The sequence below is a fragment of the Ictidomys tridecemlineatus genome, chromosome X (assembly GCF_052094955.1).
Source record: "Ictidomys tridecemlineatus isolate mIctTri1 chromosome X, mIctTri1.hap1, whole genome shotgun sequence".
In the NCBI taxonomy this organism is placed as follows: Eukaryota; Metazoa; Chordata; class Mammalia; order Rodentia; family Sciuridae; genus Ictidomys; species Ictidomys tridecemlineatus.
Genome location: NC_135493.1, coordinates 92,008,297 through 92,033,370, shown reverse-complemented (window position 1 = coordinate 92,033,370; position 25,074 = coordinate 92,008,297). Strand labels below are relative to the sequence as shown.

The 25,074-nt window shown below is 39.3% G+C and overlaps 1 protein-coding gene across 1 annotated transcript; it reads right to left on the bottom strand.

Moving 5' to 3' along the window:
- Positions 1-23,295: 23,295 nt before the first annotated feature.
- Ppp1r2c (PPP1R2 family member C) lies at positions 23,296-23,907 on the bottom strand. Its single transcript, XM_005324051.3, has one exon. The coding sequence runs from the start codon at positions 23,905-23,907 to the stop codon at positions 23,296-23,298; it is 612 nt and encodes a 203-aa protein (XP_005324108.1).
- Between the last annotated feature and the right edge of the window lie 1,167 nt (positions 23,908-25,074).

The window sequence follows — 25,074 nt, the reverse complement described above, 5'->3', positions numbered from 1 at the left end:
AGGCAGGGATAATTTAGAGCCATCTTAGTATCTGTCCACCATGGATGCTCCACAACTAAAAACGATGCCTAAATTTTTACTAGTAAAAATTTTAAAATAGCAAGTTTGCCAAATTGGCTCAGTTTTAGCAAATACTATTGATATCTCCTTCATATTTCCCTAAGCCTAACTAATTTTGGTGTATCCTGGCTGTACCATCAAATGCAAGCATTTATATGTCTGTGTTTGAAGACTTCTCTCCTGATAGAAGATGGCACTGCCTATGCCCACTATGGGTTGAAGTACATTAGAATAAACACCCACTGGTATCAGATCTCTACCAATGACTAATAAGGTTTGTTGTATAAATATCTCAGTTCTTTTGTCCCTTGGTTAGAATAACTGAGGTCTGTTCTATACTGCCTCCCAGGGTTCCCCACTAATTGACTAACACATCATTGGTTGGCTGCTTCCCTCTCTCTCCCTCCTCTATGCTACTAGTACTTCTTGGGATCACCTCTCAACTAAACTATTTGTGTTCAAAACCTGCTTCTGGGTGAATCTAAACTAAGACATCAGTCATTTTTTTCCAATTTTCAGATCTCTGGTGCTAGGATAGAGCACCAAAATCAGAGCATGTTTTAGAAACACCATCTTAGAACTTTGTTTTTTTAAAAAGTACTTGGTTTCATACAAGACAATATCACTGCCCTTCATCTTACTCTCCAAACTTGGTCTTTTCCTTTGTTAAGTTCTTGAAGTTGCCTTTGACAGTTAGGATCAGTATGAACTTTTAATAAAGTGGGTATTTAAATGCAATTTCTGAAAGCAATCTTCAAGAAACTCCACTACTATGCTAAAAATACACAATAATGAGCAGAATTAGCAGTTTTTACTTGCTTCCACTTCTAGGAAGGCCCATAACTTCCAATGGGTTCAGAGTGGGATTTTCCTAGTGTTCTTTACCCAAGGAAAACTAAGAAGCATTAGGTGATAATCACACTGTATGACTGCACAGGCCAACTGTATTTAGCAGTCTTGGCTAGAAGCCTCAGGGGATTAAAGTAACCTCAGTGAGATGCCTGACACTTGCTGATACTTCATTTTTCACTATTTTAAAGACACACAAGCACACATCAGAAATATAATAGTGAGGTCAAGAAGGGTGTGCTTTCAGTGAGTGACATCTTGTTGAAGGAATGGTTCACGGAGAGCTTTTATTTTTAATAGGTTTACCACAAGCACAGTTGTATACATAAAATGCCCATGTGTAGTGCTTTACTATGCAATCTATAATTTGGTACGGTGCTCAGTAATATAGGCAGGCAAATCAGGTATTACTGTCTCCATTATAGTTGAGGTTACTGACCCTCATAAAGTCAGACAGCTAATAAATAATGGAGCCAAAAGTACCTCTTTCACTTATTCTTGAAGGCTGTACTTAATTTTAGTTTCCTCCAAATTTATCCCTTTTCCCCTTAGGACTCTTAATATTTAAACCATAATATTGCTAGGAGATGAGAGGAAAGGAAAGGAAGAGAAGGGGAGGAATGGTAAAGGAAAGGGAAGACAAGAGAAGAAGGGAAAAATGGTAAAGTTTAAAAAAGGAAAGAGAGTGGTAAGCAAGGAAGAGTGAGATCTATCTGTACATCGCCTGCCCCCATGAAATTCTTTATACCAGGCTCAGCTTATATGCCCTGCCAAAGTTTTGCTCTTTTCTTGTTTTCAGTGGCTTGCCTTGTCTCTGTCATCATGGACCCAGGTTAATTCACTGCTGCTGCTGCTTGATCACTGTTAGAGATTAGCTAGTAAAGAAAGACCAACCCATTTGTGCCTTGAATGGGATGGATCTGAAGAGTTCTGGTTTTCCCAACAGCTGATAAGAATAATTCCTGTGTCTTAGGTTGGATTTTTGAGGCAGCAGATTCTGAAAAAGAGATTTACATACAGGAAGATTATTGAGAAGCCCCACCAAAACAATGCTGATAAGGGAGAGCAAGGGAAGCCTGATTGCCAGATTGGGCATAGGAAAAAATTTAAACTTTAATATACTCACCATAAAGACTTCAGCCAGAAGAAGTCCCAGAGGAAACTCTGGGGACTTGGATGGCCCCTCAGAGCTGTCCTAGTAGCTCCCTTCAGGCCAGAACAGTAGTTGCCAAAGCATAGCCTATGGGTCATTCCCCTCTTCTTGTAAATAAAATTTCATTGGAACACAAGCACGCTTATTTAATTATGTATTGCCTTTGGTTGCTTTCATGCTACGATAGTAGACTTGAGTAACTGTGACAGAAACTGAATTGCCTGCAAATTATGAAATAGTGAATATATGATCCTTTACAAAAAAAACTTGGTAACCCTGGCCCAGTGCAATTCTCTGAGAGGGATCATTTGAACCATCAATATCCAACATTCCTGGCAACTTGAGGAATAAGTGCCTAGGTCCAGCACACTACATCATCCACTACAGGAAATTAATACACTATAAAGAAAACTTGACTAATGAAAGATAGTGGACAGATGGGAGCCAGAGGATAAATCCTTCTTTCTTCAGCCGTGATGGACTATTCTGAGACATAAGAGTTCATACTGCTTTTCTGAAGTTGTCTCATAAGCCCCGCTAAATGCCTATACTTGTTGCAAAAAAAATAGCTAGCTTAAAAGCATATCCTCTAATATTTTTCTCCTGCCTCTTCTACTTTGGTAAACCTTTCCTTTCACTCCTGTTTTCTTGGATTTGCCCTTTTCCAATAAAATTTAGCACTTTACGCCTTTTGCCTCAGGCTGCAAAGACCTGTAAAATCCAAATATTTAGAATTTAGCATGGAACTAGTATAGGGTTAGAGTAGTGGAACATTCAGAGGTATAAGGACATACACTCCTTGTCATCTCATTCCCAAATCCAGGACATTTTTCAAAGATACATACCTCCCCTCAAATATCTATTGGGTATAAACTTTGCCCTGAGGTTGCCCTGAAGTGTTAATACTTCTGTCCCTCTTGCTCCCATTTGCTCACAACCAAGATAAAATACTTGTCCTTCTTCCTGAGGCTCCTGTTCCAGAGCTGGGAAGCATGTTTATTATATCTGATACTTACTTTACTTACCCTGAGGGTATTCCTGTTGATCTTTCAGGATATCATGGTTCACCTTGTGAGTTATAAAACCACCAAGGGAAAAAGAGTAGTTCCAGCCAAGATACAATTTTAAGAAGATACACAAACTAAAGTGGAGAAAAAGGGCCCTCAGGCCGCTCTGTGCTTCTAAAGCAAAGCTCCAAAAAAAAAAAAAAATGAAATAAGCAGGCCACACACAAGGAAGCAGGCAAACTTTGTTTTGCTGAGAGGACTTTTTTCCTTGGATTAATTCCAAGAGGGAACAGGCACCGAGTGAGTCATAGAATAAGTAGGGCAGAGTTTGCCTTTCAGGGAATGCAATAGTGTGTGGGTGTACTCATGGTTCCTCAAGGATGCTCAGCAGGCAAGTCTCCCCAAAGTCCAGGCTCATCCATGTGACCTTGCTCTGGTTCTTTTCACATACCTAACACAAAATGAATTTTAAGTGGAAACTCAGGTTTGTGGTCTGCCCCCTTGTTTAAGAGGTTGATTTGGACAAGGCTGGGTCTGTGGTTGGTAAGGGAATCCCCAACCTGAATAATTGACAAACTGTGTGGCAGACATAATAGAAATTTGGATGGTATCGATTTAGAGCTATTCAATGGGATGTCAATAGCAAGAAAAAAAATTGGGGTACCAGGGATTGAACTCAGGGGCACTCGACCACTAAGCCACATCTCCAGCCCTATTTTGTATTTTATTTAGAGATAGGGCTCACTGAGTTGCTTAGCATCTCACTAAGTTGCTGAGGCTGGCTTTGAACTCGAAATCCTCCTGCCTCAGCCTCCAGAGCTGCTGGGATTAAAGGTGTGCACCACTGCATCTGTGACACAAGGGAATCTTGAGTCCTGAGGCCAATGTATGAGGCCAAAGGTGGAATATGCTATAGAGGAATTCAAGAAGAAGATCCAAATAGACGAGGAAAAGTAATCCTGAATAGTACCAGGTTTGGAAGGGTGCTGTCCATGGCTGAGTATTTATGGAACTGAATGATTCCAAAATCACCAGTTTCCATGTGAGTCACAGTACCAGAGATAAAGATACTGCTCTAAAGTCAATACATATGCTGTATATTTCAGTATGAGAGATAGAATCAAAATCTAATAACTCATAATCTAATACAGTTGTCCCTTGTTATCTGTGGGGGATTGGTTTCAGAACCCCCCTGAGGATACCAAAATCTGTAGATGCTTAAATCCTTTATATAAAACAGCATAGTATTTGCATAGAACCTATGCACTTCCACAATCATCTCTTGATTACTTATAATCCCTAATACAATGTAAATGATATGTAAATAGTTGTTATCTGTATTGTTTAGGGAATAATGACAAGGAAAAAATTTTATATATGTTCAATATAGATGCAATTTTTTCCTCAGTGTTTTGGATCCTTGATTGGTTGCATCTGCTGATGTGGAACCTGCAGATGTGGAGGGATGGCTGTAGTTATTTGGGGGCAATAATTTCCAGCAGAATCAAACTATTTCTTCATATGCAAACTGACCTGGAAGTATAACAGAGAAAGAAGAGAGAAGCTACTGTTGTTAAGAATGAGGTAAGGGACGTGGGTGTGTTAGAAATATTCACCCTCTTCCAAAAATCTGGGACCCTGAGGTTATTGAATGTCATTTCAAGGCTCTGCATGATATACTTTGAGACAAAATTCTATGCTACCTGAAAGCAGCTGAGTAAGGTGATTGAGGTAGAGAATTGGCAGGGTTGAAATTAGATAAATTAAAACAGTTTCCATTCTTCTTGCAACTGATGAATTCATGAGTTGAATATTCTAGAGTGCAATTTCTTCCTCTATAGTTCCCATGAAGAGCATATGTAGGCATTCAGAGTTCTTGTCATTGCTGAAAAAACTGATAGTCTCAAATACTGTTTCTTAGTATCCATGTTTGTGTGTGCACATGCATGCCATAAAATGAAGACCTCTTTTTTCTGCTTTTTATCCTCCAGATAAATTGCCCAATACTTCCATGCCTCATTAGGACAAGACATTCACAATTATCACCTATGATCAATGCATGATCTTAGCATTTCTTCTGTACCAACAAAGACTAAATTATATTCAAAATGGATTTAGTGTTAAATGTATTTTATTATATGCTGCTTCTTTGAAAAACTCACTTTCTATGAAATATAGTTAATGATAGTGTATTTTTATCTAGTGGACATTAGTTCCTAATGTTGTATGTAAAAGAAAATATTCTAGCCCTTGTTAGAACACTATGTCACACTTCCCCATTCCCTTCTGAAAACCCTCAAATCTTCTGTTCTTGTTTCCTCCTTTATATCACTTTATGAAATTACATCACATTTTCTTTTTTCTTACTTTGACTATGTTCTTTTTTTAAGAGAGATAATTTTTTAATATTTATTTTTTAGTTTCAGTAGACACAACATGTTTATTTTATTTTATTTGTATGTGGTGCTAAGGATCAAACCCAGTGCCCCCCGCATACCAGGCTAGCACCCTACCGCTTGAGCCACACCCCCAGCGCAACTATGTTCTTTTTGATCACTTTTTCCATTCTGGGCTTTTTAACTGCCTATCATTTTTTCCCTGTTGACAAATGAAGCATATGTTTTCATCTAATCACCAAGATCATCCATTTGTAAGTCATACATTTTGTCAAAATGAGTGCAAATGATCAAGGAAATTCTTCACAGAGTCCCCAGTATCTGTATTTAATGTTGACCTTTTGCCTTACAGATTTGTTATAGAATTGTCATTTTGAAATTTCTTTTCATTTCAGGGTTTCTTATCCCTCAAATTCTCTTCATTTTTTTATTCTTGAATTCATTCTATTTTTGTTTTTGCTAAACCACATTCTCAAATAAATTTATTTTTTTTCAGAAGTGTGGGCTGTTATTAAATCTCTTTAGTCCCTGCTTGTCTGAAAACTATTTTGCTCAGTAAATAATTTTCCTGAGTATGGAACTATGCTGAAAAAATGTTCCTTCAGGACTTTGAGACATTGCCCCATTATCTTTTGGCAACTAGTGTTTACAATGTTTTGCATGATTATGGTTCTTTTCCCATTCCTCACTGCTCTCCCATCCTCTAGAAGCTTTTAAGATGATGCTTTTATCATTATTATTCTGAAATTTTAGTTATGTGTCTGAGTGTGGGTTTTTCTGCGCTTATTCTTCTGGACATTTACTGGGCTCTTTAATATTGGAGATATGATTTTGTGAAATTATATGAAGTTTTCTTCTATTATCTCTTTTTTCTTCCCTCTATTTTCTTCTTCCTTCTTCTGAAACTCTGATTAGATAGATATTCAACTTCCTAGATGTTATGTTCCATCTCTTTTCAAGTTTATTTAATTAATTCTATTCTTAATTTTTAAGAATATTCTGTTTCCTTTACATGTTCCTTTTGATAACATTCTATTCTTAATTTATTATGCAAAAATCAAATATCTGTGAGGATTTTTTGTCTGTAGCTTACCCATTTATTAATATCCTCATGATAGTTTAGGACCTCGACATGTGTTAAAATAATCTTGTAAATAGATTTTTCTGTGCTTAGAAATTTCTTTCCCTCTTTCCAGCATAATTATGATAGTGTTTCTTGACAATTTTATTAGTCTTTCACTCTATGAACATATTCTGAGCACCTTCTACACTCAAGGTACTGTGCCGTACACTGAGGTTTGAAAAGTCTCCAGGCAGAGCCTATAGAATATTCTAGGAGTTTATAATCCATTATAGTGCTTCTGCAATTTTTTAAAATTCTTGCTAGCTACATACTTTTATAATGGACTGTTTGTATATCCCCCAAGAAGATTCTGTCAGGGGATAATTTCTGTAATTTGTTTTAGAAAAGCAACAGAAACACAGAATTTTAAAAAATGTTTTGCCAAACTTCACACTCCCCACCCATGCATTGATTCCGATCAACACTCTCCTGGTGAACTGGGAATGCTCCTTAAAAATCTATGATCCAGGGCTGGGAATGTGGCTCAAGTGGTAATGCGCATGGTTCGCCTGGCATGCATGGGGCACTGGGTTCAATCCTCAGCACCACATAAAAAATAAAATAAAGATGTTGTGCCCACCAAAAACTGAAAAATTAATATTAAAAATTATCTCTCTCTCTTTAAAAAAAATCTATGATCCAAATGAATACATTAATGCTATAGTGCTATGAAATGATTTTCCATACCGTTGCATGCTCTTTGATCCCACAGGATGAGAAACTTAGCAGGGCATTCTCTCCATAAGAAGATAAGCAATACATTTTACATACATGGACCCCACCTGCAACATACTTCCCTTCCTGTGTCTTACTAAACCTGAACTTTCTAATAGGTTTGTGTTCAGTAAGAGATTCATGAAGTTCAAACTAAGCCAGTTGAATACAGAGCAGCTCAATACAAGCAGCTTTAACCAGTGCCATTGTTAAGTTCTTGGGGAACCTTTCATTACTCTCATTCTGGGAAAGCACATCTGGTAACAGAAGGAGCACAAATCAAGTGACAGACAGGTCTGAGGTCATACCCTGCATCTGCCACTTGGTAGATGGGTTTTCTAAGTTAACTTAATGTTGTAGCTTCATGTCTATTTTTTTTGGTTTCTTCACAAAATGGGAAATAATCATTATCATAGTATCTTATAGTTGAACCCAAGGGTCAAAGGTTATTGGCAAGTCTGTCACTGTTCAGCTAAAGTACAAAAGTCACTGAAGATAGTTTATGGGTAGGTATCTTCTTTGCTAGAGACACTTTTCCCGTGCTTAACATCCCATCCTAGATACAGTCTGGAGCCCAGGAATCTAGTTCTACATGCTCGGCAACAGTATACTGGACATCCCCTTTAATTTAGCTTCCTGGATGCCAGAAGGGAACAGGTATTCTAGTTCAATTGCCTTTCTCTTTCTTCCTTCTGTATTATCAAGGATGATTCAACATATAACAGATTGCGCAGCTCTGTAAAGTCTACAAAACTGTTTAATATGTAACTGTGGTGCTCAGAATCTTTCAGAATCACCAGAGGGTTTATTAAAACACAGACTACTGGCCTCACCACCAGAGTCTCTGATTTAGTAGGTCCTGGATGGGATCTGAGAATGTGCATTTTTGTAGTGCTGGGTACTGAACACAGGGCCTTGCACATGCTAAGAAAGTGCTTTACCACTGGGTTACATGCTCAAGCCCAGAGAACTTGCATTTGAACGAGGTGATAGTTTGGTGACCACATTTGGAGAAACCCTCATATGGATCATCTGAAGACTGTATTAAAGAAGCAGGTAGCACCTACCAGAAATCAAAAGATGCCTTCAAGGGTACTGCTTACCACGGGTTCCTTCCAAATTTGTGTTCATTTTCTGAAGTCACTTCTTTGGAATCAAACAACAAGATCCCTATCAAAGTAAAAACAAAAAATGGGTTATATGTGTTATAAGTGCTCCAATAGACATTTTAATTTACCTCAGACACTTCTCATTTTATTTTACTTTGGCGTCAGTAAACTTTTTCTAGTGTGCCAGAGAGTAAATATTTCGGGGTCTATGAAACATACAGTCTCATCACAATTATCCACTCTGTACAACATTGGGCAGAGAAGTGAATTTGACCTTATTTCAATACAACTGTAGGCCTCTCCAAGCCATAGTTTACCAACTTACATCACACTCAAGGGTCCTGAGGAAGACCCTAATAGAGATCCGAATCCTTTGTCTTTTGGTAGGAGAGGCTTAAATAGGACCCTAAAAAGGGAGGTGAGGTAGTCAACCTTAGATTACCAATAAAGTTTTAAGGATGATAACAGAATCTTTTAGGGAAAGGGTATGGAGAAGAATCCATGGATCTAAAAGAAAACATCTTTGCTTCAGTGACCATCCTTACAGTGACCATTAAGTTCAACACATTCATAATCATAAACTATGATTCTGCTTTAGGCCTGTGAGGTAAAAGTCAAAAAGGAAAGGAAGTCATAGGTGCAGGCCTACATAGTATGCAAACCCAGATGATGGGAAGGAGAGGTCAGTGCAGAGAAGAGAACTCAAACCATTCTGCCCAGCCTACAAGGGCAGCAGGAAGAAGATGAACCTGAAGCAAAACAATTAGCCATAACTCTTGGAATTTTTAAATAGATGTATTTTAAACTTATCTTCTATATCTTGATTTATTTTTTTCCTCTTCTGGGATCTTTTTTTAAAAAAACTACTATATTGGGCTCTTCTATTTTATTTCATCAAATATCATATAATTCTAGATTGTACATTTCAACTTAGAAATGAGGGTACAAGTTGGGATTTTTGAAAAAGTAGTTAGTATTGATTTGTTCTGGTGCTGTGTCAGACTCTTTCTCTGAGAGAGGAAGTATATCATCCACTGGGGAGTTTTATTTTTTGAGCATGAAAATGCAGAAATAAGTTAGGCAGGTTGAACATCTTCCCTATTTTCAAAACAAGGAAGCCATTACTAGGACATATCAATAACCACTATAGGACTCCAGACCATTCCTTTATCAAGTAATTTTCCTGTTTAGAAGTAGAGGCAGTCTCTCTTCATGAGGATGTGGGGTGGCAGCTACTTGTGAGATACTATTTCATTATTTATTCTGAGCTTCATCTCATTGCCCCCCTCAAATTCTGCATACCTGATAACTTCTAGCTCAGAATTCCTCCACTTTCAGAGATTGCTCAGCTGCCTCTTCCCCTTCTGCTTTCTTCTGTGTTATGATGTGGGGCATCCACCACTATTTCATATGTCAAAATTACCCCTTATCTTTCAGTATTTCAGGTTTTTGTCAGGATCTCTATTCCTAACCCTGGACATACATCCCCCCTTTTAGTTCTGTTATAGGTGCATTTCCTTATATATGTCCTTACTGTCATTTCAGTGGGATTTGGAAAGAAGAAGTGAAGTTTGAATGTATTTTAGATAAACCTCATTCTAAAGTCTGCTCCTTGGCAAAGAGAATTATAGAAAGTAGTTGGCTATTTATATTAATTTAGTTATTCCATCTTTCAAATTTAGTTCCCACAAGTTCCTTTTTTAAATTCACTTTTTATTTTTTTAGTTGTCAATGGACCTTTTTTAATTCATTTATATGTGGTGCTGAGAATTGAACCCAGTGCCTCAACACATGGTAGGCAAGCGCTCTGCCACTGAGCCACAACCCCAGCCTCAACAAGTTCCTTTGGTATTCTAAACATTAAAATGCTAGTTGGCATACTCTATTACTAAATTATATGTGATACAGATTTATCAATTATATGCAAATGTTAACTGTTATTAAACTACCCAGTCCACACAATTAAAATGTGTATGTACATGTTTACAAAGTTTATAGTTTACAAAGTATTCACATTTATCTCAGTTGAGCCTCTTTATAAGCCTTTAAGTTAGATATATCAGCCAATACTAGATGCTACATAGCATTAAAGAAAATTAAAGCCTTTTGCTTCTAGCCTTGGAGTGACTACTTAACTTGCTGGAAGTGATCTTAATCTTGTATAACTTACTTTTCTTTTACTCATTTTTCGTATCTATGAACTTAGAATAATATTAGCAACTCTCTCAAAGCATGAAGATAAGAAATTAGAATATCTGCAAAACTTTAGAACAGGATCTGGCACATAATAAATAGTCAAAGAATATTAAATATTGTTAGTAGTATTTTCTTTATCATTGTTCCTTTATTACCTTTTACACATGACAATGTGATACCAGATCAGTCAAGTCATTCTTGGACTCAGTAAATAAGAAATAGATCCTGGACACAAATTTGTGTGTTCTATGCACCTGCAAAGACTATGAGTTGGAGATGATCATAAAGGTTCTCTCCTCTCCCTAAGGACCAACCAAAGATTTGTAATGTTGTGTAAATTCTGTGGGTAAAAGTGGGAGGTTTCTATTTTAAATGGACATTCAATGTCTACTTCTGTGCTTCCTTTTTTTCTGTTCAGAAGTAGTTCAACAATTCCAAACACAGTATTTTCAATCTATTTTTAAAAGCTATTTACAAAAAGTTTTACTCTACTACTTCTACTTTTAAATATAGCAAACATTTCAAATTATATAGAAGGACTAGATATTCCACATAAGAATCTGCAATTTTATTTACCAGTGCACACAGCACTGGTAAATAAAATTGCACACATAGCAATGGTTATAATCTGAGGTATCTTCTAATATGACCATTTTGTCTTTGAACCTTCCCCTCTTCACTTTCTTCTCACTACTTTCAGTCCAGTGGACAAGTATAAGCATATGTTATGCTTAAAGATGGTTAAACAAATTCATACCCAGAAGTCATTTACAGAGGATAAGCTTTCCTATGAATTTCAACACAAAATATACAAAATTGCTAATTTTTCTAACTACCTGATCATATCCTGGCAATCTTTTTAACATCTACATTGGAATTCATTTGTCCATTATACACACTACATACACAGCAAAAAGCAAATGCACAAAACACAGAAAAATAATGTCTGAGGATGTTCAAGTTTGAACACGCTAACATATTACCTTTTACAATTTCTTCCCTCCCACCTCCTCCCCATCACTGAACAAGTACAGTTAGTACTATACTGCTCATAGAGATGGTTTGAGAATTTCATTCAAAAAACCAATATTTTATATAAATTTTAGCAAAAATGTATTTACAAAGTGATATTTTACTACCTCTACATTTAATATACATCAGGCACTTGTAAACATCTTGATAGACTAGATGTTTCAAGTAAGGACTCAATTTGCCCACTATGTACATGTTAATCTTGACTAAACTTCACACATATAACAATAGTTGTAATTGGAAAATGTCTGGCCCTTCACTGACCCAGTGGGCTACAGCACTTACATTTTCAGAAGACAATCCTTCCTAGGAATTTCAACAACACTTACAAAATTTGTTTACTAATTCTACTTTTATCATACACTAGCAATCTCTTTAACATCTAGAAAGACTAGATGTAGATTAGGACTTATTTGCCCTTTATATACACTACGTACACAGCAAAGTTAGACAAACACATAGAACAATGGTTACTTTTGCCTCATTTTAAGGACACTGGCATGGCACTCTGAAGAACCAGTACACAATGATATATAGTGCTAAACAGGGGGTCTGGCTATTGTCCCCAAAAACATTTCATAAAAATTTTTTAAATTACAAAATGTGTTGTATTTTACTACTTTTCTTTAAATATATATCAGGCCCTTTAGAACATGAAAAAAGACTACTTCATTCATACAGTAACAAGGAATAAAACACACGCAAAAAACAAAGGCTATAATAGGAAAAAAATGTCATTTACATATAAGCAGCCTGGCACAGGACCTCCTCCTCCTCACAGTGGGAGTCTTCCCCATGTCCTCTAACCCACTGAACAATCATGGACAAGTGTGGCTCCTAGAGGTCTAACAACTCCATTTCATGCACTTCCAGGACATAATTCTGATTTTTTTTAAAACAAATGGGCATTTACAAGATGTGTTATTTTCTGACTCTATGATGCCTTGACAACCTCTCTACATTTACAATGTCCAGATGCAGCAGAAGTGTCAACAGTTAGGGGGAAAGTTGGGAGCAGCTTTTTCATAGTAAATACACAGACACAGACCTTCTACAAACGGCCAGGGTGGAGGACACTTCCAATTGGTCACACATGGTGTGTCCCTCTGCCCTTTCTCTCTACTGTAGAACCGACACCCACAGCTGGAAGGCTGGGCCGCTGACCCTTCCACCCATGGGCAGCTAATGGCTCCCGCCTTGGGCAGCTAACCATTCCCTCTGTGGACCAGTAACTGTTCTCCCCGTGGACCACTGACCATTCCCCACAAGGGCAGCTAACCATTTCCCCCTGGGCAGTTGATGGTTTCCCCTGTTGAGCTAATGGTTGCCCCCATGGGACGCTAACTGTCCCCACATGGACCACTAAGGGTTCCCCCCATGGAAGGCTAACTGCCCCCCCCTTGTGGTCTGCTAAGTGTCCCCCCCCCTTGTGGTCTGCTAAGTGTCCCCCCCCCTTGTGGTCTGCTAACTGTCCCCCCACAGGCCCGCTAACAGTTCTCCACATGGGACACTAACTGTCCCCCCATGGGACGATAACGGTTCCCCCCATGGACCACTGACACTCCCCAGTGGACCCCAAAGGGTCCTCCCGGTGGGGAGGGGGGCACTGACCACTCGCCCCGCCCTCACCCGGGGCTTCGCGCACTTTCCAGGACGGTTGGCCTCTGTCCCCCGAGTGTAGGAGGAGGCACCGTCTCGGGAAGCGGCCCTGAGCCCTGACCTGCGGGCTCCGCTGTCCAAGGGTGGCCGGGCTCTGGGGTCCCCTGGCCTCCTGGAAGCCCCTGCTGTGCTCGTGCAGCCGCCGCTCTCCTCACCCTAACCCTCTCCTCCGTGCCACACGCCTCGCCTCGCCTCGCCTGGCCTCCACGACACCCAAGGGCGCCATGACCTGGGCTGCGACTTCACCTGGGAGGACGGGGTTGGCCCAGGAGACCCAGCGGCTCAGGGGATCTGGGTCTGACAGGCCACTGTGGCTGCCAGGTCATGCGGGGGGGGGGGGCAGCAGCCGTGCTCCCTTCTCCCCAAGCTCTCTGCAGCAGGTCCTGTGCCTAGTGGTAGCCCGAAGTCTTCGACACAGTGTGTCACAGTTATTAAGCAAACAGTTGCCACCGTTAACTGAAGTCTTTGAGAATATGGACTAGCTCATTCATTTCTGCATTCCCAGTGCAGTATAAACCAATTTGACTTAGAAATTAAAACTTAGTGATATGACTAAAGTTACCTAGAAGGGAATGCCCTGAATTATTATCAATACCAAACTTATGTACTAACTTCGATATTGTTGAGCCCTCTGGAGACAATAAATTTACAAAGGTGAGACCACCATTGTACCTTTTAGGAAAATTTACGTCACTCATTTTCTTTAAATTTCTTTCACTTTTTTCTTTTCTTTTTCAGAACTGAAAATCAAACTTAGGACCTCATACATGCTGGACAAGTTTTCCACCACTGAACTACACCACCAGTCCTCTGTGGATCTCAAATGAACTGAACTATCAACACATCAATACATAGAAGGTAAAAGTTTTGCCCCCCCACACCACCCCCCCACACACAAAAAAATCCAGCTTGAATCCCAGGTGGTTGAGAACTTGCCAATGCCCATATTATCTTTTACTAGTTGGTACTCTTGTTTCTGATCTTGAGATGAGATTTGAGAATACAGATTTAAGAATACTTTATCATCAGTTTTTTGTTTTTCATTTTCCATAATTTTTTTCTGAAACTTCAGTGCTGTGGAATCAAAGCCTTCCAGGGCATGGAATTTTTATTTGTGGCAGGAATAAAACAGATGAGAAATAAAAAGGTTTGGATACTCCAGGGATATTAATGCTGTTGTATGAAAATAAATAATGCTAATAATATATACATTACTTTTACTATTTTCATCATAATTTTCCAAAATCCAATGTCACAGACTGAAGATTATTTTATCAATAGAAGAAATACACAGAAATTAAAATATAATTTTTCTTTCTTATCACAAGGTACCAGAAGGGCACAGATTAGAGTCTTGGAGTTGATACACTGAGACTATATATAGCATTCAAACCAGGGAATTTAAAAGTTCACATTGAAGAGCTTCCACCTCATGATAATAACTCACATATATTTTCTAACAGATAATGCTTCTGTCCACATTTTTAAGTATATCGGATGGATTTGTTTTTGTTTTACAGAGTTTTTTCTTCATTTTTTATTTGTTCTATTTACTTATACATGACAACAGAATGCATTTCAATTTATTGTACACAAGTGGAGCATAACTGTTCATTCCTCTGGTTGTACATGATGTAGAGTCACACCATATGTGCATTCATATATGTACCTAGGGTAATGATGTTCATCTCATTCCACCAGAGCTTTAAGAATGTAGCTGATACCTATTTGATGTTAGTTGGACTTGAGAATGTCACTGAACAGGGTCCATGTTTAAACTCCCTTCTGATCAGAGTCGGATGAACTAGTGATACAAAATCCTAATACATTCATGATTTTTTTAAAAAGAGAAACTTTGAGGCCCTGTGGGATCTGAACAAAATCTTAATTAAAGTTCCAACTGAGTTGACTGGGCAAGGGAAGATTTGGCTCTCCTCATGTCCCATTTCAGAGTGAGGGGCAGGTGAGTCATGCCAAAAGAACAGCTAAGTATGGCAAAGCTTACCTTAAGGTGGGTGTTTTTATCCCTTGTTTATTTCTCATTGCTAACAGTCCTCTGGCACTTGTTCTCTATGCTGCCTACAAGGAAAGAATCAGTAGCCCAAAAGCTCTGAAATGTCAGCAGCTACAGTGAATCTCAGATGGCCCCTTTTTGAAGTCTGAGCATAGAAGTTTGAGTTTGACACTAGATCATACCTACTTCAGCATTTCTGATATTAGAGATCTGTTGCAGGTTGATTTCCCTTGGGAAGTAGGTGCTAAACTGGAGATTGGCATACCAAAAGCTATTGAAGGGGGCTCTTAGGAGCATTACCAGTAAATAGGGAGGAGAAGAAGAAAGACTGAGCAGAGGGAGAAGTCAAGCAGTAACAAAGTCACAATGGTATTCCTTGGCCACCTCCACAGGGAGCCCTGAACATGGGATGACCTCTCAGAATTGTCCCAAATTGGGCTCAAATAGAGAGGCCCATTAGATCTCCACATTGAACAGTCATTGAATTTGGGGACACCCCAGGAAGGGACATGGTCTTAAGCCAAAAGTTTCTCATCAGCTGAGGTATTCCTGGCAAAGAAGGGGGCTGACAGATGAGGGCCATGTGAGGACGATATTCTGGGAAGCTGTGATCCTAAGGAGGCATCTGGGGGTAAATCACAAGGTTCACCACAATGTCTAATTTTGGTACACACAAGTGTCAATTCAAGCACAAAGTCCCGCCTGTGATGTGAAGAAAGTGTAGACCCTGGTCTTGTCATATATTCTGCCTGTTCTATAGGCCACAGAGTTTGCCCTTTTCCAATATTGGATTTCAGGGCAGGAACCCAGCTGGCTTTGATTGGTGCTAGAGTCCCATGCAGAACTCCAGAATAATGCTAACAAAAAGATTATTAAGTGTAGCCCATGTTGACTGTTTACATGTGCCTAGCGCTGTGCTAAGCTCTCTCCATATGTTACTTCATAAACTCCTCACACCAACCCTATGACATGGGTAGTTTCACACCTCACAAATAAAGAAGGTAAGAGGAAACAGACTGTGAGGGGACCATAAGTGACTCTCTGTCACTCAGAGAAGATGGGGATATAGGGGTGGTGAGTTGTCCCAGGTGCACTACTGATATTTTTTATTCTCCATTATTTTTATGCCCAAGCACTGCCAGAGGGGCTAGGTGTTAAGCCTCATGCACCTTGAAAAGACAAAGTATCAGCCAGAGAGGGCATCAAGTACTGTCTGAAATTAGACTTTCTAAGAGAAAACATCCTCTCCTGGAAGACTTTTCTGAGTTATAAATTCAAGAAGGGTCTCCCAACCAACTTGAAACCACTTGAATGTGTCTTCAATTTATGTTCCCCCTGTGTAGGGAAAGATCTTGTGGCCATATAAAAGCATACCCTCTCCTTGGGTTTGTAAACTCTGGGTGACAATTTGGTCTCTAATATTTGTGAGACAGAGGACCTTACCTCTAATTTGAAGCAGTTGTTGTAAAGGGTCTTTTAGGTCCCTTCTAGCTCTACAAATTTTCACTCATAAAAATTTTCTATGAAAGTCAGCAATAATTAATAAAGGGAGTTCAGAAAAAAAATAAGAATCAGAAACATTTGACTATAAAGTGTCATACGTTACTATAAATAACTGGATGTGGTTCTTACCTGTGGTTTGGATTCATGAAACAGAATTAATTCCTTTCTTTCATAAACTTGACTGTGTCCTAGAAGTTTCAATGAATTTTAAAATTAAATTGTAGATTGGCTTTACATCCAAATCCTGCTTGCTGTCCTTTCATTTCATCTTCAACTTTTCAGACTTAGTGTGATGAAAACACCAAGGACATCCTCAAAGAGAAGGTGACTTAAAGTAACTGCCACTCAAGCCTTACTTTTTGAGACTGTCACCTTTTCACTTTGTCCCTTAAAGCTCATGACACTGAAGGTTGAGGAGCCTCAGGGGTACAAACTATATTTAAGTAGTGTTGAGAGCCACAGCCAAAGGGGCCCCAGCAAACTTCCAGCTGCCATCAAACTCCCAGCTGCCAGCTGATGATTGGCTCACAGCGGCCCCAGCAACATCTAGCTGATTGGCTCCTCTGCGGTGATGCTCATTGGGCTGTTTCCCTGCCCTTTCAGACCACAGAGATGCTCATTGGGGGACTTCTTTGGCTCCGCCCACGTGACCCAGCCAATCGGCCTCAAGAGCAGGAGGATTGTGGGAGTGGGGGAGGCTTGTTTTTTTGTGAGAGAGGCTTGTGGGAAGCCGGTGGTGGCATTTGGGCTCTGAGGGTTTTTCCTGAGGAGCTGTTTTGTTTGGCGTGTGTGGTTCTAAAAATAAAGTTCGTTTCTTTTGACAAGTGGCTCCTGAATCGTGCCCAGCCAGACTGTGGCAAAGTAGGTAAGTCATTTGTGGGTTATCCTATCCAACGGGACAAGAGGAAGGCACATTCAAGTGCAATCTCCATTTCATAGCATCTGTTGGGTATAAGGCACTGTGCAAGGAGATATCAGACACATGGGTGCAACTGTCGGCAAAAGTCTCTCAGTCCACTGGGAGAAGAGAGATGGATTCAGAAATGTCTAGTACTTCTACAGAAACGATCAGCAATTTAACAGATGTAGAGAAAATATGTGCAGATGAGAAGAATAACAGCTATCATTTACTGAATATTTACTAGAAGCCATTGTGTTTCACTAACATATTTTCATTTAGTCATTCCAATAAATGTACATGGAAGGTATGTTATTGTTATCCGCATTTCACTGTGAGGAAACTTGGTTAAACAGGTGAAGTGTTTTACCTCAGATGATTCAGCTGACATATTGCAGACTGGATTCAAACGCAGATCTCTTTGACTCTAAATAATGTAATGCTAATTACTAGATTCTTCTGCCTCCCCTAAGTCACTCTGACTTAGGAGTTTGAGGTGGGATTTGCACTAATGTGGAGGATTGAGTGAGACACACAATAAAAACAGGAAAATATATGTTGGGGGAGGGGAAATAGCCCTAGCAAATCTGGAGATGTAAAGTCCTGTGAGTTCCGTGGTGGCATTATGAATGTTCACTAGACCAGTGTGAGGACAGCGCAACATACTAGAGGATGAGGAGGAGGGACTAGAGAAATTGTTTCATAGGGAAGCCTGGGGAAATATTTTTTCCCATATTCTTTATTAGTGCATTCTAGTTGTACATACTGAAGGGATTAGTTGTTGCATATTTGTACATGCCACACAATATAACAATATAATTTGAACAATGTCACTCTCCAGTATTTTCTCCCTCCCTCCCCATCTTCTACCCCTTTGTCCTTCCTCAGATCTCCCTTTGATTTTCATGAGATCTGCCCCCATCTTTCTTTTTCCTTTTCCTCTCTAGCTTCTGCCTATGAGAGAAAACATACAATTCTTAATCTTGAGTTTGACTTATTTGGCTATATAATATAATGATCTCTAGTTCTATCCATTTTCTTGCAAATGACATAATGGATGAATATATATATATATATATATATATATATGTGTGTGTGTGTGTGTGTGTGTGTGTATATATATATATATATATATATATATATATATATATATATATATATATATCACATTTTCTTTGTCCTTTCTTCAGTTGATGAGCACCTAGACTGATTCCATAGTTTGGCTATTGTGAATTGTGCTGCTATAAACATGGGTGTGTATCACTGTAGTATGATGATTTTAATCCTTTAGGATAAATATTGAAGTGTAGAATAGCTGGATTAGTGTTTCCATGTCTAGCCCTTTAAGGAACCACCATACTGATTTCCATAGTGGTTGTACTAATTTTGGGGAAAGACTGAATACAGCCCTGGTCTTAGTGTGGCAGCATAATTGTGAAATATTCCTAGCAAACCTGTGTGCAGTCCTCAAATTCAATGTGACATAGTTTGCAAAATTGTGTACATATTATGCAAGCATGCATATACACACACACGAACAGTAAAATCTGTCCTAAAATATTGAACTCAGATAATTCAAAGTTGTATTGTAGAGCAATCGTTCTCCAACCTGAAAATCCAGAAAAGTACCCTGGGGTGCTTATGAAAATCTGCATGGTTGGGCCCCAGCCTTAGAGAGACTGAGTCAGTACATCTGGGATGTAGCCCAAGTATTTGTTGTTTTAACCAGCTTTTGGGTGATGTTGATATAGCTACTCTGGAAACAACTCTGTGCTTGACACTGATGTAGGACAGATTGTGACTTGGCCATGAATACAAGATAAGAGGTTCAGCACTTTAACATTACTGTCAGAAGCTTCCTGAAATTCATGTCACATATTTGTGTTCCTGTCTCCAGCTTTGTCCTCCCCACCCTGTTTCATTCAAGGCTGTACCCTCAGCCATAGTGGTGTCTCAAAAACCTAAATGTGCTCAATCACTGCTGCTTAAAAATGTTAGTGGTTCCCTTTGCCTTTGTGCAGTGTATGGGTCCTTTCACAGCCCTTCTTAACTCTTCAATTCTATACTATGCCTCTTATAGGATAGCTTGTATTACCCCAAAAGAGCTACAATGTCTGTTACCTACATCTGGAATGCCAATTCTATTTCTCCTCAAATTCAACTCCATGGGAAGGCCTTTCGATACTTTAGGCAATGTCCCTCAAGGATCCAGGTCATGCATTCTTGCACAGGGTAGAAATGGCCTTGGTGGCATGGCTGAGCCCTCCAGTATACTGAGAACTTTTTAAAAACAAGCACAGAGTCTTGGTTTTCAGTGCATGAATAAATAATTTCATAAATTATCATTGAACTTGTGTTATTCCAGACCTGCCTGGCAAGAATTAACAACCACACCTGCTCTTCCTAGGGCAAAAGATTGTGTGCTTTCTTAAGAATCTGAGCTACTGTTGGAAAAATTCACTCACAAATAGCATAAGAAAATGACAACATGCCATTAATAACCCAGAAGAAGCTGTATCTGTTTTAAAATTTTTCCATCTGGGCATTACAAACCACAAAAGCAACTGTTTTGCTTCCACAAAGAACATATTTTTTAACAGCACACTTTCCCAAAAGGACACCTCCTCCCTCCATTCATTTTGATCTATTCTGATTTAATTTAAAGTTTGAAGATGGGGTCTGACCTTATCTATCAGTGGCTGAGCCGTTGTCTCATGGAAATGCAGTTTGAAACTCATTAATAGAGTAGCCTGTGTATTATAACTTAGAAGCTGTGGGTTATCACTGATGCTTGCAATTGCTATGGAAACCGGGTTCATATGCACCTTTCAAAGAGTCTGCTTTAAAACTGGGGGAAAAAAGATGAAGAAAAAGAAGGCTCCTTGGAAGAATAAGCTATTTAGTACCCAGCATGCATAGGCAAGTTCAGTGATGCAAAAATGCTCTGCCTACACAATGATAAAAACAATTCTTTGTATTTCTTAGGAGCTAATAATGGATAACCTTGTATTAGAGAACTGTGTTTATACTGGTGGGGAAGAACGCCTGAGGCAGCTTTCCCCCATGCCCACATGTAGACACACAGAGATACACACCAACAGTTTTCAGTTTTCCCCAGACGTTTTACAGTCTGCATTCATAAATCCTCCACAGTCATCTGCACATGCAGGTTTGGCTGCTGAAGCCCCACAAGCATAGCTGGTGGTCAAGAGCTTGGTCTATTTTGCTTCTCCTTAAATGTATAGTTTGGAATGTTGCATCCTGTTGCTTATGTAATGAATTTTCTGATTATGAAATGTAGTGCTAATTTCATCAAGGTTCTTTTAAAAAATATTTTTAGTTATAGATGGACACAATGCCTTTATAGTATTGATTTTCTAATGTGGTGCTGAGAACAAACCCAGTGCTTCATATGTGCTAGGCAAGTGCTGTACCACTGAGCCACAACCCCAGCCCTTCATCAAATTTCTTATATGAAGTTATTTGATGTGCTCCTCCCCGAATATGCGTTTTGAAGGCTTCATCCCTCTTTCTCCTTGCGTAGATTTCTCCCTAATCCCTGAAGTGCGATGTGCTGGGGAAATAACGGCGTGAGCATAATCTTGTGGAAAAGGATTCTCCAAGTTGACCACCCCTCAATGTAGGCTCATGTGTTATTTCCTCTAATGGCCCCATCACCTCCTCATGTATGTAGTCTTTTATGGTTTGCCCCTCTTCTGTATTCCACCCCCAATTCTAGCCAAATGTTTCATCTCTTCTTCTGCTGAGCAGGAACAGGTCACTAGGGTTGGGCTCCTTCTGTCCTCACCTTTAGGAAGAAGGAACTTGGAACACAGCAGTCCTCTTCTAAAACTAGTGCTTGTTCTGCAGCCATCTGGAATGCACCTTTGTTGTTCAAATAGATATGTAACCCCAACCAAAAATCTTGTCCCTCTTTGAATACAGGTATCTTCTTCCTCAAGAGGCCTTCATAAATAACATTTCAGACATCTCCTTCAATTCTTGAGTCTCCTTTGTGGCATTCATCTTTCTCTCCCTAGCCCAGGCAATTGCCCCTGACATGTGGCTGTGCTTAATATGTGCTCACTTGTTAGCAAACACACTGTATTATTTCATATAACTGTATATGAATCTGCAATTTATATACCATTCATATACAATTTAATTCTCAATTTAAAAAAGAAAACACACAAACTTTTTGGGCTTTCTTCTGTATGTATTCAGGAACTATATTACTGATTTTCTTTTTCTTTCATGAAAAATGGAGAAACTCATTTGACGTCTAAAAACTAATTGGATCAAACAATAAGCTAACAATAGCAAGTTGTAAACCAAAATGTTTTAGCTTAGTAGCTGAATTTTCTTTCTTGTATATAGCCCTCTGATATTCAATCTATTTTCTCCACACACTGGGAAACTGAATAGACCATGATTGTCAAAATAGAAATGATACTGCTGCAATAAAATAAAATATTTGAGGGAAAGAAGATTTCCTAATGCCATGACAATCTATAATACTTCATAAAGGATTGGGTATGTACTGGGTTAACAGGACTGACGAAACAAAAGATAAAGGTTAGGACATATATCAGAAGGGAACATTGAGATAACATTATAATTTTAAAAATTACACCAAATTTGCCCACCTAGTGACTATAAAACTAGGGTATTGTTCCAATCATAACCTGACATCTCCTCATAAAAATGGCTGCTTTTGATTTTTTTATTGGTTGCTCAAAACATTACAAAGCTCATGACATATCATCTTCCATACATTTGATTCAAGTGGGTTACGAACTCCCATTTTTTACCCCAAATACAAGTTGCAGAATCACATCGGTTACACATCCACATTTTTATATAATACCATATTAATGACTGTTGTATTCTGCTACCTTTCCTATCCCCTACTATCCCCCCTCCCCTTCCCTCTCATCTTCCCTCTCTACCCCATCTGCTGTTGTTTAATTCTCTCCCTTGTTTTTTTCCCCTTCCCCCTCACAAACTCTTATGTAATTTTGTGTAACAATGAAGGTCTCCTTCCATTTCCATACAGTTTCCCTTCTAAAATTGTCATTTCCTTGTAAATATTGAATTAAAATTGAGAAATTTTAAAGGTACTAAGCTAAGGAAATTCAACAATAAATCTTATAATGTATTCTATCTCATTTAAACAGTAAAATCATCCTGAAGACAAGTTGTTTTCAGCCTAAATACCAACCCAGACAACCTACCATAACAATTGTATTTGATTTAACAAAATCTTTTCTGTAAAACCTAGTACATCTAGAAGTGAATATAAATTTGTCCCCATTTAAGCCTTCAACACACTAAAAAACTATATACACATTAACCAGTAGATTTATAAAAGTGATGTGGTTTTGGACTAATGTCAAAATCTACATTTGTAGCAAAGAATTAGGCGCAAGAACAGATAGCCATTTTCCACCAAATCTATTATTTTTTAAGATTACCATTTAATTTCTGGTAGTACAATTTAACTGATCGGCAAATCAGCAGTTAAAGCATGAATATGAAAGAGAAGAAGCATTTTGATAGTAATTCACGGTAGCAAAGGTCTTCTAGGCGTTGCATGACTGCGTGTGTAGTTCTTCCGTTGTGTGAGCTTCTTCTGTAGTAGTCTTTTCTTCATTTGTAAAATGTAGACTTTCTTGATTTTTATCTTCTTCTGCTTCAGCTTGTAGGTCTTCTGAAATTAATTGTCTAGCTAACTTGATGTTCAGTCCTTCATTGTAATGAAGCTTCCTTTTCATCTCAAACTGTCGCTGTTTCTCTTGTTTGTCGAGAAGGTATTTGCTCGTGTGCGCTTCACTGCTGTCTTGCTCTTCTTCCTGGCAATGGGGCCCAAATGCGTCAGTGGCTGCTAGTTTCTTAGCTAAGATGTCTGGAGTCATGTCTTCTTTTGCTTCGACTTCACTGGGATCTTCCCCATCATCTTGTACACTAACGCAGAGAGTGCCAGGCTCGTTTATCTTCATTAAATCATAGTCTCTGTATGATGAACGGTGCGTCGCCAGAATGTTGGATTCATCCCACCTCTGAGATTTCTTTCGCTGCACCTCCTGGGTAGCACCTCCTGATGGCTGGGCAGGAGATGCTACCGAGGAACTGGTGGAAATTTTGTTTTTCAGGATTCCCTTGATCGGCCGGTGGGAGGTGGTGGAGGCTGCCATGCTTGGCGAGCAAAAGGTTGGGGCCGCAGAGCAGCCGCCCGCCTCGCTCGGGCTGAAACAGCAGCCCGAACTGTCTGGCCAGCATCTCCCAACACCCCAATGGTCAGCACCATGGCCCAGGCATCACAAAGGATACCACAAGCCTCTTCACAATGCTACCTTCCTCCGTCACAGCCTATGTCACTGCCAAGGTCACCAGCTACCGACGCAAGCAGGCGGCCATCTTTTTTTTTTTTTTTAAACGAAATAAGATAGGAAATATGGAACTTCACCACACTTCGTCTACAGAGAAACTATGTAAAATGTATTGGCTACTGTCAAAATTTGAAAACCACTACTTTGGAAAGATGGGAGGCATCCGCCAGAAGGTGATAACTCTCCTCTTTTCTCCTGTTCTTCCTCTCCCACTCTCTGTTTCAGAGAATGGCCCCAACATCAGCCTCTTTGACCACCTGGTACCTGAATGTGGTTCTTGGTCCCTTCAGATTGCTCACTCTCCAATCCAGCCCTATGACGCTGGCCTAAATATTTCAAGAAATTCTCATTTTATCTCTTCTGCCACTGCCCAATCTCTTATCCACCATCTGGCCACAGTGATCTTCTTAAAGCACCCATCAGACCTTGTCATGTCTTTCAAACCCTTCAAAGGCTGCCCATTATCTCTAGTATGAGGCTGAAAGGAGCTGTATCATCTGTTCAGTGTGTGAAGACAGCTATTTGAAGCTTTCTTCCCAAAACTTCTCTCCACCCTACCTCCACTTTTCTATTATGGCCTTTCAATTCTGAGAGCATTGATGGTACAAGTACCCCTTTCCAGATTCTTCCTACAGCCTGGAGGGCCCCTTCAGATTTCAGCTCAGTCTTTATTGGTTTGTGGTATCCATTTCCCGTCCCCCAAAGCAAATAGTCCTCCCTTTACTTTCATGGTATATTCTGTTCTCCTTGGCAACACTTGGAGTCATTTGTAATACATTACTTGTGTACTTTAGATGATAAATGCCAAGAGGAAAAAGAAACTCAGACTCCCTCCTTTGACCAAACTTTAATCAGTTTCCTCTGAGCCCTCTTAGGCTTCCTTGCTGTGCTTGTCAACTTAATGAAAACCCCTACCCTTAGTGATATTCCTGGCTCCTGACTATCCTGAATATCTATCCAAATTTCACATGC